Source organism: Asterias amurensis, chromosome 9 (assembly GCF_032118995.1).
Source record: "Asterias amurensis chromosome 9, ASM3211899v1".
NCBI lineage: Eukaryota > Metazoa > Echinodermata > Asteroidea > Forcipulatida > Asteriidae > Asterias > Asterias amurensis.
The window spans coordinates 18,209,501-18,223,355 of NC_092656.1; the positions used below are offsets into that span (position 1 = coordinate 18,209,501).

The window sequence follows — 13,855 nt, forward strand, 5'->3', positions numbered from 1 at the left end:
ATCATTGTATTCTACTTTTACAACATCTTTCTTACCATACCGATTTTATAACAAACGGTTACAGGACGCTTTTCAAAGACCAACTCGACCGATCCAAGGCAACGTGTTCCTTTAAAATGACAGATCCCATTTATCAATGCTTTGTGAAAATGATAGAAACAATGCTTAAAAATCGCATGTCTTGCAGAAATGAACAGGATACCAACCACGCATCGTACATGTGATTAGCTCTCAATTGTGCTCAAGCAGCTCTGTGAGATGAGGCACAGGGCTTAATTTCATAAAGCATGTAAGTACCAAAAATTTGCTAAGCATTGCAAAGTATTGCTTATTAATTACATAAACAGGTTATCAGCCAAATTCACATTAAGTTTACATTGTTTCGACTGGTGCCCCACTTTTGTATAAAGCAGTATTTTCTGCTTTAAGGAATTGGGCACAGGTCTGTACATAACGCTAACACAACTTGCACCTCTACAAAACTCAACGAACAAAATAACTCAATTTAAAATTTTCGACTTCGATGGAATTTACAATTTGCGTTTCTGCGCCAATACACCTTCTAGAGCCGCCTAAACAATCTTCAACGAATTACAAGAATTTATGTAACAATATTGATGGAAAACATTTTCTGTGATTGAGGTTTATAATAGAATCGAGGCAGAAGCAACTGAATTTCTTCGGATTTCCTTTGACACCTGAATTCCCTGCACCTGCTGTTAATTTGATTTTGTGTCATTGGACACGACATTTACAAAATCAGTCAGAAGCACAAACAAAAACATCTTATTTGTTCCCCGTGCTCAAAATAAAACAATTTATAGCACCAACATTTTGAAAGGATGTAAATAAACGGTGACACGAGTAAATTTATTTTTATTTATGTATTTATATCTTGTTAACATTTCTTAAAGGCAGTGGACACTATTGGTAATTGTCAAAGACTAGCCTTCACAATTGGTGTTTCTCAACATATGCATAAAGTAACAAACCTGTGAAAATTTGAGCTCAATCGATCATCGAACTTGCGAGATAAGAATGAAAGAAAAACACTCTTGTCACACGAAGTTGTGTGCGTTTAGATGGTTAATTTCGAGACCTCCAGTTCTAAACTTGAGGTATCTAAATCACATTCGTGGAAAATTACTTCTTTCTCGAAAACCAAAAACTATGGCACTTCAGACGGAGCCGTTTCTCACAATGTTTTATACCATCAACCTCTCCCCATTACTCGTCACCAAGAAAGGTTTTGTACCAATAATTATTTTGAGTAATTACCAATAGTGTCCACTGCCTTTAACTACGGAAGCTTATTGCCGCCACATGAATAAAATAAATATCTCACCGCGTAGGTACACGATGACGTATCACGGTAAGAGATGTTTGTATTTATGTGGCGACAATACGCGTCCGTACTTTACAACAGAGTATGGCCTAAAAGTTAAGTACAATAATACCTGCTGCACTTATATACAATCAGTGCAATCAGTTACGAGGATGGTCCTTGTTTACTTGAAATTTGGTAACTCATCTTTGAATGAACAGTCCACTTCTTCTTTTACCTAAAATCTTAAGAACGGGATTATTTTCCCATCTCCATGGCAATAAGTTACACTAGAACGACGTCAGAAATGGGGATTGCCATGTTTCATTTAAGTTAAGTAAATCAGACCAAGTTAGAGTTAATGCCAAGAAATAAATCTCCCCTCTTCCTGTCCAGACTACTCTGAGCCGACAACATCGTTCCCACTTATCCCCCCCACCGCCTGTCCCTCTTAAAGCAATGCCTTGGTTATTGTCATCAATAATTAATACACTTCGATAGAAAGAAAGCAAATGGCACCCTTCACAACATCTAATCCTCACTTGTGCTACTTAAGATCTTTAGTTCAAGTCCATATAGACGCCGGCATTAATTATTGAATGAAACTCTTATAAGAAAGCGCAAAATCATACAAAGACAAATTCAAAGTTGGTGATCTTTAATGTTCATACCTTGCTCCTAAGTATTAGTAGGGATACTTATATAAAGTATCAGCGTTCAATGAATTGATTGTTTCTGTTTAGTATAGAGTTCATTCCACTTTAAGTTTATTTAATATTGTTTGCTTGTTTCGCCCCAATTTCCTTCCTTCGTGCTCTGACCAACATATTGCAACAGTCAAAAACCATTGACTATCTGGTTCAACCCTGCGTTCAATGCACCTGTTGACTCACATAAGCTTAACATAATTGTCATATTTTCTTTAAGCCCGTAAGTTGCCTGTATTATTGTCTCGTTGACAGGATCTACTTTAAGAAACTCAACTTATCCTGTGAGCACAGGAAACTTCACGCGTGATAAGTGCTTCTGAAATTTGGTTTACTCCACCGGCTACTGGGCCTTTAAAGACAGTGGACACTATTGGTAATTGTCAAAGACTAGCCTCCATAGTTGGTGTATCTCAACATATGCATAAAATAACAAACCTGTGAAAATTTGAGCTCAATCGGTCGTCGAACTTGCGAGATAATAATGAAAGAAAAAACATCCATGTCACACGAAGTTGTGTGCGTTTAGATCTAAATCTGAGGTCTCGAAATCAAATAAGTGGAAAATTACTTCTTTCTCGAAAACTACGGCACTTCAGAGGGAGCCATTTCTCACAATGTTGTATACCATCAACATCTCCCCATTACTGGTTACCACGTAAGGTTTTACTGTTACCAATAGTGTCCACCTCCTTTAAACCCAACCAAATTTTAGGTTCCAACTGCCGATAGAGTTGCCTGATTTAATTGTTTAGAATAAATATTACAACATGTTGATTTAACCATTATGCTTTCATGTATGCCTACATATACACCAGGACAGGCGAGTTCCATAAACACACCATCTTGTACAACTTCACTTTAGTCAGTCTGAAGGCAGGAAATCGCCCCTGTCCTTGAACGTGATTGTTAATGGGTTCGTGTTTTACCTTCCAGTAAACCCATAGGACCATCTTAAATATTGTAGTATTCTAAACACGACATGAATTGGCATCAAAGAGCTACATGTATATGGTTTGCTTTATGCTCAAGGCCAAACGAAGTGTACTAACTCAATCAAGTTGATCAGATGGACAATGCCATTTCATCAAAAGAGTTTCAGCGAATTTATTACAATGCATTCCCAGAAGATGTGAGACTGTCAATTCTCAGTATGGTATATTTCTTTACCTGCTAAACTCAAATCTTAATGGGTTTTTACCGGCCACACTCAAATCTTAATGTGCCTTTTTATTGTGTACATAGTGTGGGTTTTTCATTGCGAGTCACAGAAACAAAGGACAACTTTTGTGTAGTCTGCTTTTGCAAACTAGTCAAAGAACAGGTCGGCGGTCTCACGTCTTCAAAATACAAGGGAACATAACGCTCATAGCAAAGCAACGGTGTTAAAATACACAACTGAACGTACATTAGTGCAGTAAAAAAAAGCCTCAGTGTTTCTCTGCTTGAGTTTGCAAGTCACCTGTCTCCAATTCTCTTATCCTTTCTTCCTCCTTAGCTTCCTCTTGTCTTCTTCTCTCCTCTTTCTCAGTCCAATACTTGATCCCACCAACTGCTTCTAATAGTTTCTCTAGTTTCTGTTCTTTAATTGATCTCTCATGATCTTGGGCTGCTTTAATCTGATTCTTAACAGCCTCAATATGCTCCTTATGCCATTCTTCCAGCATCAACGGATACATCTTAAGATGAGAATGATTCTTCTCTACCTCCTTGATAAGTGGCAATGTCTCTGAGATGATCAAACTGTCTAAAGATTCAGCGAGTATTTTATCTTCTGCTTGCAGTCTCGTTAATAAATCCTAAAAACAGAATACAAAATATGTAAAACATGTTAACAATGATCATTGAAAGAAAACTCAGGGATATCTCTTATTCCAATAATAGATATCAAGAAAATGTATTCAAGACTTAAATTTGAATAATCTTTAAGTACCGATTATACAATACATGTACAGTGCTTAAAGGCAGTGGACACTATTGGTAATTTCTGAAAATAATTATTATCATCAAACATTTCTTGATTACAAGTAATGGGGAGAGGTTGATAAGTATAAAACATTGTGAGAAACAGCTCCCTCTGAAGTGCCATAGTTTTTGAGAAAGAAGTAATTTTCCACGAATTTGATTTCAAGACCTCAGATTTAGAACTTGAGGTCTCGAAATCAACCATCTAAATGCACACAACTTCGATTGAGAAGGGTTATTTTTCTTTCACTATTATCTCGCAACTTCGATGACCGATTGAGCTCAAATTTTCACAGGTTTGTTATTTTATGCATATGTTGAGATACACCAACTGTAAAGGCTAGTCTTTGACAATTACCAATAGTGTCCACTGCCTTTAATACACATTGGTGTATAAAGGGTAAAAACAAAATTAAATTATTGATGCCCAATGCACCATTAACATCTATTTTGGGGTGACTTACTTGTATATTACTGATCGTTTCCTGATTCCCTTCTGTTGGGTTTTCCATTTCACCTTGCAACCTTTCAATCTGTCACCAAATAAATAACAATCAATGTTTTTAATGCCTCGATAATATGACAAGTTAATCCAATTACCTTAAAGACAATGGACACTATTGGTAATTGTCAAAGACTAGCCTTCACAGTTGGTGTATCTCAACATATGCATAACATAAGAAACCTGTGAAAATTTTAGCTCAATCGGTCATCGAACTTGCGAGATAATGGAAGAAAAAACCACCCTTGTCACACGAAGTTGTGTGCGTTTAGATGGTTGATTTCGAGACTTCAAGTTCTAAACCTGAGGTCTCGAAATCTAATTCGTGGAAAATTACTTCTTTCTCAAAAACTATGGCACTTCAGAGGGAGCCGTTTCTCACAATGTTTTATACTATCAGCCTCTCCCCATTACTCGTTACCAAGTAAGGTTTTATGCTAATAAATATTTTGAGTAATTACCAATAGTGTACACTGCCTTTAATTTTCTAATCATAACTAAATAATTTTTAGCACAACTTATATGTTATTGTAAGCCTAATGTCAGACTAAACCAGTGCTGACACCAAAAATGTGTAAAGCTAACAAACACTCACTATATAAGATTAGTTTGTGACCAATTGGTTTTCTAAATGGCAAACAAATTTGTAATGTAAATCTTACATCTAGCTGGAAAAGATTTCATCTACACAATTAAAGGATTTCCTACACCTTCAGTTCAGTATAAACAATTAAAAGTTATTTTTCAAATTATTATTGAATTCACACTATACGACATATCAATCCAACACAAAATAACCAGGAGTGGATTTCACAAAGGTAGTCCTAACTTAGGACTAGTCCTAGGCAATGCTAAGAGATAGGTCCAGTCCTAAGTTAGGATGAGTATTGGTCCTAACTTAGGACCAGTCATATCTCTTACCATTGCCTAGGACTAGTCCTAAGCTAGGACTACCTTTGTGAAGTCCACCCCAGAAAACAAACAAACTGTAGGGGGGAAAATAGTAACAGTATCACACAATTTAATCACTTTTATAAGACGCATCAATCCAAAAACAAAATACAGGGATATCAAACAAAGCTGCAGGAAAAGAAATAGTAACAAGGTAATAAAGAAACATATTAATGAACAAATTGAAAATAAATAGCAACAATTGATCCTTGCTTAAACTCATATCAAATGTGTTAAATCCAAAGAAAATTTATTGGAAACAGTTTGTTTAAAATGATCATGTTGAAAATGTGACATGTAGCTAGTTTTTCAAAACTTTGAGCTAGGGGACTAAAATTTTGATCAAAACAAATAAGTTCAATTAAAGACACTGGACATCAAAATCAAAATTTATCGAAATCAAATTCGTGGAAAATTACTTCTTTCACGAAAACTATGGCACTTCAGAGGGAGCCATTTCTCACAGTGTTTTATACCATCAACCTCTCCACATTACTCGTCACCAAGAAAGGTTTTTTGCCAATAATTATTTTGAGTATTATTACCAATAGTGTCCACTGCCTTTAAGATAAAAATACGTACTAAATGCAAATTTCAAACGCATTCAACAATATTTGTTTGCTCAAGTACAAAAGTAGCTGTGTACGACTTTGCCCTTTACATGTGCTGATGAGTTGTGGCATAAAATATTGTTTTTAAAAAGCAAACAAAAAGACAACATCTGATAATAAATATATATATATGAAAATGCAAACATAAAATTTGAATTAAAAACAAATTGACCCATAAGTAATTAGCAAGCCACCCAAGAGAATAACACTCACCACTTCATTGACTACACAGGGTTCTTTATTTCCATCTGCTACCGATTGTAAAACTTGAGCAACTTCCTTATATCTTCCAGCCATAGAAAGACCAATAATGTGATAACTCCTGGAGAGAAGACTAGTTTGACCTCTTGTAGCATCAGCAAAGGTCATGCCAAGGTCATGTGTTTCTTCCTATAACATATAAGAAGGAAAATGAAAATCTATGTCAGCGATTTTATACAGTAAATTTAGCAATGATTTCCCAGCTTCCATTAATAATTCATTCAGTAATTTCTTGTAAAGAATTGGTAAAGAGTGACGTTTAAAAGACCTATGCCAAGTTAGAAGATGGTGTAAATAAGGCAGGAATTTTAACCTTTTCTATGAAGCTAAGTCCCAGCTGCAGTCAATAATACCAGACAAATTTGCATTGCTCAAGAGATCTAAGCTTGCTCACATTTCAAATAACAACATGTTTATCACCACGCGCCGTGTAAATCATGCATTAAATTCCCCGAATTTAGGGGTGTGTGTCGGGTCCACTCCCTGACCTCTAGCCTCGCTTGGAAAATGCCAACAACACTAAGTTTGATACGAGAGGAAAGCCCTTGATCATATCTATCCAATGGTGGTAAACTTGTTTAGATTGAGCAAGTATTTGGGGTCGAATTGACCAGTTGTAACTTGTAATTTTTCTGTGCACAAAAATCCCATAGGGAGGCTTGTTGAGTTAGCTTCGGAGCACAGCCGCCTACTTGTCAATTTCGTTATCAAGAAGTATGGAAGCCGCCCTAAAACTTCAAAATTCGGATGCAGGGACATGCAAGGATGACTCAGGTACAAACCGCGTCTCTCTAGCATTTTTAGTTCCAGAATGATTCAAGAGCATAGCTGACAGTTTTTATAAGTCCGGGCTTTTTTTTCAATGAATATATTTTTTCCCATTTATCACCACGCGCCGTGTAAATCATGCATTAAATTCCCCGAATTTTGGGGTGTGTGTCGGGTCCACTCCCTGACCTCTAGCCTCGCTTGGAAAATCCCCACAACACTAAGTTTGATACGAGAGAAAAGCCCTTGATCATATCTATCCAATGGTGTTAAACTTGTTTAGATTGAACAAGTATTTGGGGTCGAATTGACCAGTTGTAACTTGTGATTTTTTCTGTGCACAAAAATCCCATAGGGAGGCTTGTTGAGTTAGCTTCGGAGCACAGCCGCCTACTTGTCAATTTCGTTATCAAGAAGTATGGAAGCCGCCCTAAAACTTAAAAATTCAGATGCAGGGACATGCAAGGATGACACAGGTACAAACCGCGTCTCTCTAGCATTTTTAGTTCCAGAATGATTCAAGAGCATAGCTGACAGTTTTTATAAGTCCAGGCTTTTTTTTCAATGAATATATTTTTTTCGTCATCATTTTGTTTTGGCAATATTTCCAATTTTGGTCATTTATTATTACAAATCTTGACAACAAAGCAAGGTGTAACATTTGTTTGTTAATTGTTTTTATATTATGATTTCATTTTTTAGTTTTTTACAAAACTTGCAAAAGTACTGAGTATACAGTGCTTCAAACAGATCGGGAAAGGGTTACTAAATTATAAAAACGCACCTAACACCTTTTGTTTGTAATTTACAAACAACACATGTCTAGTATTATTATTTCAGATGTTAAATTTGCATCGGGGATAAAGAATATTAATTTTGGTTTTTACCCATACACCGATGTAAAAACCAAAATTAATATTCTTTATCCCCGATGCAAATTTAACATCTGATATATCGTTGCGGTACCCGCTGCCAAAACATAGGATTCGAACTGCCTCTAGCTGCCGGGCAACCTCGGTAGTCTAGTTGGTAAGACACTGCTCTAGAATTGCAAGGGTCGTGGGTTTGAATCCCACCCGAGTAACATGCCTGTGATATTTTTTCACAGGACTCGGGAAAGTACTGAGTATACAGTGCTAACACACATCGGTGTATGGGTAAAAACCAAAATTAGTATTATTATTGTCGTTGTTTATTTAATTATTTATTCTGGGGCACTCTGGAGCACTTCCTAAAGATTTTTAATTTCTTTTAAAGAAATTCCTGATTGAAGGGGAATGTTTCCTAATCAGGATACTATTTGTTCCCTGATTTAGAAACATTACACAAGATGAAAAAAGTTTCCTGATTTGGAAATGTTAGTAGTGTTTCCTGTTTTGGAGACACTGTACACTTTGACAAATGTTTCCTGATCAGGTAACATTTGAAGTGTTACCTATTTTGGAGACACTATGAACTTTGACAAATGTGTCCTGATCAGGAAACATTTTAAATGTCTCCATAATTGGAGACAGTTGTACTGGAGAATGAATGTTTCATGATCAGGGTACATGTTGCCAAAACGAGAAAATTGTTCCCTGATTAGGCATTGTACCGGACTGAACAACGGAAGTGCTAACACACATCGGTGTATGGGTAAAAACCAAAATTAATATTCTTTATCCCCGATGCAAATTTAACATCTATTATATCGTTGCGGTACCCACTGCCAAAACATAGGATTCGAACTGCCTCTAGCTGCCGGGCAACCTCGGTAGTCTAGTTGGTAAGACACTGCTCTAGAATTGCAAGGGTCGTGGGTTCGAATCCCACCCGAGTAACATGACTGTGATATTTTTTCACAGGACTCGGGAAAGTACTTAGTATACAGTGCTAACACACATCGGTGTATGGGTAAAAACCAAAATTAATATTCTTTATCCCCGACGCAAATTTAACAACGGAAGAACAAAATTTATTGTGATTGCTGCTTCTTCACATACTACAAAGCTCAGTTGCATTCTAAGTTTGATTCGAGAAAAATTAAAGTACATGTAAATAAAAAAGCCAGTGTTTCTGAAAAAGGAATAATTTACAAAGACTGAAGAAACAATCTGACCTGTGTATTCTGCCCTGATTTCAAATACTGATGACACGCATAAAGAGATAACAGCTGAGATAGATGTTCGTCATTGGTCAGTATTTCAAGTCTCATCATTTCCATGGCAACAGTAGCTGCACCTCTTACATCTTCTCTTTGAAGGTAGTCGCCAAGTAGTAAGTTGTTTGTGAAATTATCAGGAAATAAACCGTAATTGGTCTGTAAATTAAGTTATTCACAATTATATCAAATTAGGAGACACATTTTCAAAGAAACCATAAGTTCAATCACTAGTTTTCCCCACAGTCCTTTCAGAAGGAATAAAAATGTACAGAAATACGTTTATCAAATTATGATCGCAAAACCAGTGCAATCTTATTCAAAAAGAACACATTTGCTTTTTTACCAATGAAACAGAAATTCAATTCACAAACCAGACAGAATCACAACAAAACATCAGGGTCAATTTAAAGGAACACGTTGCCTTGGATCGGTCGAGTTGGTCTTTGAAAAACGTTTGTAACCGTTTTTTATAAAATGCATATGGGTAGAAAGATGTTGTAAAAGTAGAATACAATGATCCACACAAACATGCCTCGAAATTGCGTGGTTTTCCTTTTACCTCATCGACTAACACGTCGCGGCCATTTATGGGGGTCAAAATTTTGACTCCCATAAATGGCCGACAGTGTTAGTTCGCACAATAGAAGGAAAACCACGCAATTTCGAGGCAAACTTGTGTGGATCATTGTATTCTACTTTTAAAACATCTTTCCAACCATATGCATTATATAAAAAACTGTTACGAACGCTTTTGTTTTGACCAACTCGTCCGATCCAAGGCAACGTGTTCCTTTAAATGCCGAACGGAGCGCTATAGAAAGAGCCCTCTCCCTCACCTCACACACCTTTTTAACAACTGAATTGCAGTAGAATGCAGCTTTTTATGCGTCCTTTGACTGTGCCAGCAATATTTTTTATCCAGGTTTTTTTTCCCGCACTTTTTAGAACAATTTGTTTTATACATTGTAAATATTTGTCTCTCCTTAATCAATTATTTCTTAAATAATGTGTAATAGTGTGTTTTTTTCTTTTTTTTTAAATCTATGTATATTTTCCTGTAATTCGGCCTCCGGTCGCCATGGGAATTTGTTTTTAAAATAATAAACCAACGATGAATGAATGAATGAATTGCTATTACCTTGTCTTTGAGAACTTTGAGCGCTTTATCTGACATTCCTAAATCGATGCAAGTCCGAATGTAGCAGTGAACAGTAGATGCCCTCAAATGATTTGTCATTGGAGAATGACGATGACTGAAAATAATAACAACAGTTTAGTGGCAAATACTATAAACCATTTTTCAGAAAGGTTGATTTAACCCTCCTACTGATACACCATTCAAAACCATTCAAAATTCACTAACGTTTACAACCCCATCGTTTTTGTACACTCCTGGCAGTGCCATTTGAGCAGGGTTGAAGATAAGCTGTACTATCACTCAAAACCATTCAGATGGTTTAGAGCTGAGCATACACTGTACCTGTGTGAGTTACCATAGCTGAATGGTTTCAGATGGTCAGCAAGCTGTTTTACAAATCCTGTAGTGTCTATGACATAGTGTATGGTAACCTCCTAGCCAGGGACAGATTGGTCACCCCCAGACTGCCTGGTATCACTCAGTCATGACATAGTGGGATCCTTGATGCACCACTTAAAACAATCCTCATAGGATTCTATACCAGCTGCATCACCATTCAAAACCATTTTGGGAACCAACTGTCTGCACAGCTATCATACCATTCAATACCATTTACTTGAATGGTTTCAAATGGTGTATCAACTTGTTACAAAAAGGTACCGATTGTAGGAGGCTCAATAGAAAGAAACTAGAACCGATACATACCAATAGAGATACTGCTCAGCCGATTGTAATTGGTGTTCATCAGAAACATTGTCTATAAACTGGAAACAAAGTGGCATTCAAAATTAAGTTTTACAACATTAGGCAACAACTGAAAGCACTTTGAAATCATAACAAAATTCAATCATCAGCTAAAGGAAAGGTGAAAACTAACAGTTATTTAACGACAAACAAAACAAAAACCCAATACCTGACAAAGTAAACATACATGTACAAGCAATAATAAGTGACTATGGTACATGTATTTGACGTATATGAAAGATGAACATTTACACGTGGTGAACAACTCTCAAAATAAACCAATCATTGTCTTCAATAAAATATAAATATAAATCTGAGACATACTAACTGGGGTTTCTTTGACAAAAACCCTCTTCAAATCAGAGTATAAGATAGCAAACCTGAGCCATACTCGGGCACAAAATGAAAAGAAATGGATTCAAAACTATGGTATGACGTACAGCACAACTTTTACAACCTTTTATCTATAATTAAGCCAAGAAATACACAACTTACAACTACAATTTACAACTGATCAACTGACAATGTAAAGTAATTTGAAAATAACCACTTATTAGGCCTAGTGCCTAGTTGATTAAACAAAGAAAAATGTAAATTACATACAATTAATGAACAGTTGTCATAAGTTAACAAAATATATAGACATTTTTCCTATGGATGGTTAAATGACCATCTAAGCAAAAATTTGTCTCAAAAGATACACTGTAGGTTGAGGGCGCACTTTCAGTTTACTGCATGTGAAGTAAGTTGCAAAGGGTTGGTACAGTATGAACTGATGGTATATGAGGGTGTAACTTCACAGATCAATAAATCAGTAAACTATTGGTTAACTTCACTACTTGGTACCCACCTTATGAAGGTCAATTGATGACACTGGTTTCTTTAAGTCAAAGAAATTGGCATCCAGCATGATTTTCAATTCATCTGTAAAAAAAAAAACTGAAGTTTAAAAAAACCTACACTTTCAGACATATTAAGATACTTAATACTTGTATTTAAGTATCTTAACGATAAGTTTCAGTAAACAGCGTGAAACTTTTAAAATGCATAACAAGACATTATTATTAATTTTGTTTTTTTACCCATACACCGATGTGTGTTAGCACTGTATACTCAGTAATTTCCCCGAGTCCTGTGAAAAAATATCACAGGCATGTTACTCGGATGGGATTCGAACCCACGACCCTTGCAATTGTAGAGCAGTGTCTTACCAAATAGACTACCGAGGTTGCCCGGTTGCTAGAGGCAGTTCGAATCCTATGTTTTGGCAGCGGGTACCGCAACGATATAAGAGATGTTATATTTGCATCGGGGATAAAGTATATTAATTTTTTTTTTTTTACCCATACACCGATGTGTGTTAGCACTTTATACTCAGTACTTTCCCGAGTCCTGTGAAAAAATATCACAGGCATGTTACTCGGGTAACATTATTAGTTATCACAAAAGCTTGAGTTGGGTTGTTCTTACAGAAAAGCATACGTAGCCTTGTATACCAGTACTCCCTTATCCAATGCTCTCCATGACCATTTGATTAAAGCTTACGGGTTGTGTACAAATGTACGTCTGAAACCGTCTCTCACACAAGGATGAGTGTTTCCTACTAGGCCCATTTCTTACCCATGTTAACAGCTAAGAGTCTTCTAGTTCTCCAAGCACTGGTTCCTTTGTATGCATCCGATAGAAAAGTTCTCCTTGCTGTAAAAAATAATATCAATGCTTTATTAATCTAATATCCAGGTTTGACAATGAAATAACAGGATTAGCTTTTTCAAATACAATTTTGAAACAACTTACTTCTTAGGATGGTCGACGATAATGATAGAGTCCTATCAAGAGACTTTCAGGTATCTTTGAGTTAAACCCAGTAACAGAAAACAATTCTTAAAATCCATGGTAGAAAGGACTCTTAAAAGCCACTATACTCAAGCCAAATATTGGAGGTCAAGCACTATTTAGTTTTATTTTCTATTCTGCTTCAACATTCTATATTTTTTATTTATAACAGAATTAAGTACAACAACAATAGTTCTATCAATTCCATGGTTCTATGAAGTGCATCAACAACACAATTTCTAAACTAGCATGATATAATGGCATTGACATATCAAGTCGTAATGAATTGAATATGAAGTGAATGATGGTAAAATTAAGGCTTTATTATTAAGCCATGGACTGGAGGTAGAAATAGCCAAGGCAAAAAACAACAACTCCGAGCTCTCGTGAGAAAAATCATTTGAGTCACTGCAACATAGTATCAGCATCATGTCAGGCATGATTGACTTGGGCCCATGGCGCCATAAACTGTTTCGACAGCTCGACATGTGTTCGGTCGTTCGAGTAGTGGACGGTCGACGGATGGATGCTGCCTCAAACACATTCCGTACACGACACATACATGGGGTGGGCTAGCCCAGGTTGGACTCCTCCGTTGCAGGCTAGTACGACAGATAAAGTCAAAAATTGTTGAAAAGGAGTACAGCGCCCCAGTTACTGGGTCTAAATGCCGGACAGATATTTATTTCTGCTCCAACTGCAACTAATCAGCTGTGTTACACTTACAGATATATAAAACACCAAAACTCCAAACTGTAACATAACTTACCATGTTTAGGTACACCATTTATGCAAACAGAATAAGTATGTTTGGATCCAAGTAGCTGTCGTGAAAGTGTAGATCGAAAAGTCAATGCTGTTTTACAAAGCGCCATGTTGAATTTTGATGCTCATAAACAGCGCCC

The 13,855-nt window shown here is 36.4% G+C and overlaps 1 protein-coding gene across 1 annotated transcript; it reads right to left on the bottom strand.

Moving 5' to 3' along the window:
• Positions 1-786: 786 nt before the first annotated feature.
• LOC139942117 (small ribosomal subunit protein mS27-like) lies at positions 787-13,826 on the bottom strand. Its single transcript, XM_071938827.1, has 9 exons — positions 13,720-13,826; positions 12,735-12,812; positions 11,965-12,038; positions 11,076-11,134; positions 10,371-10,485; positions 9,188-9,388; positions 6,274-6,450; positions 4,461-4,529; positions 787-3,830 (listed from the first exon to the last, which is right to left on the bottom strand). The coding sequence occupies exons 1-9, from the start codon at positions 13,823-13,825 to the stop codon at positions 3,462-3,464; spliced, it is 1,248 nt and encodes a 415-aa protein (XP_071794928.1). The 5' UTR covers position 13,826; the 3' UTR covers positions 787-3,461.
• Positions 13,827-13,855: the final 29 nt, after the last annotated feature.

Bases quoted from the DNA above. Each gene is read 5' to 3' on its own strand.
- LOC139942117 (XM_071938827.1), bottom strand. From the start codon at position 13,825: ATGGCGCTTTGTAAAACAGCATTGACTTTTCGATCTACACTTTCACGA. The intron at 12,813-13,719 runs GTAAGTTATGTT...TATTTTTTACAG, and splicing joins AAATGGTGTACCTAAACATG to CAAGGAGAACTTTTCTATCG. The intron at 12,039-12,734 runs GTAAGAAATGGG...TTTTTTTTACAG, and splicing joins ACTCTTAGCTGTTAACATGG to ATGAATTGAAAATCATGCTG.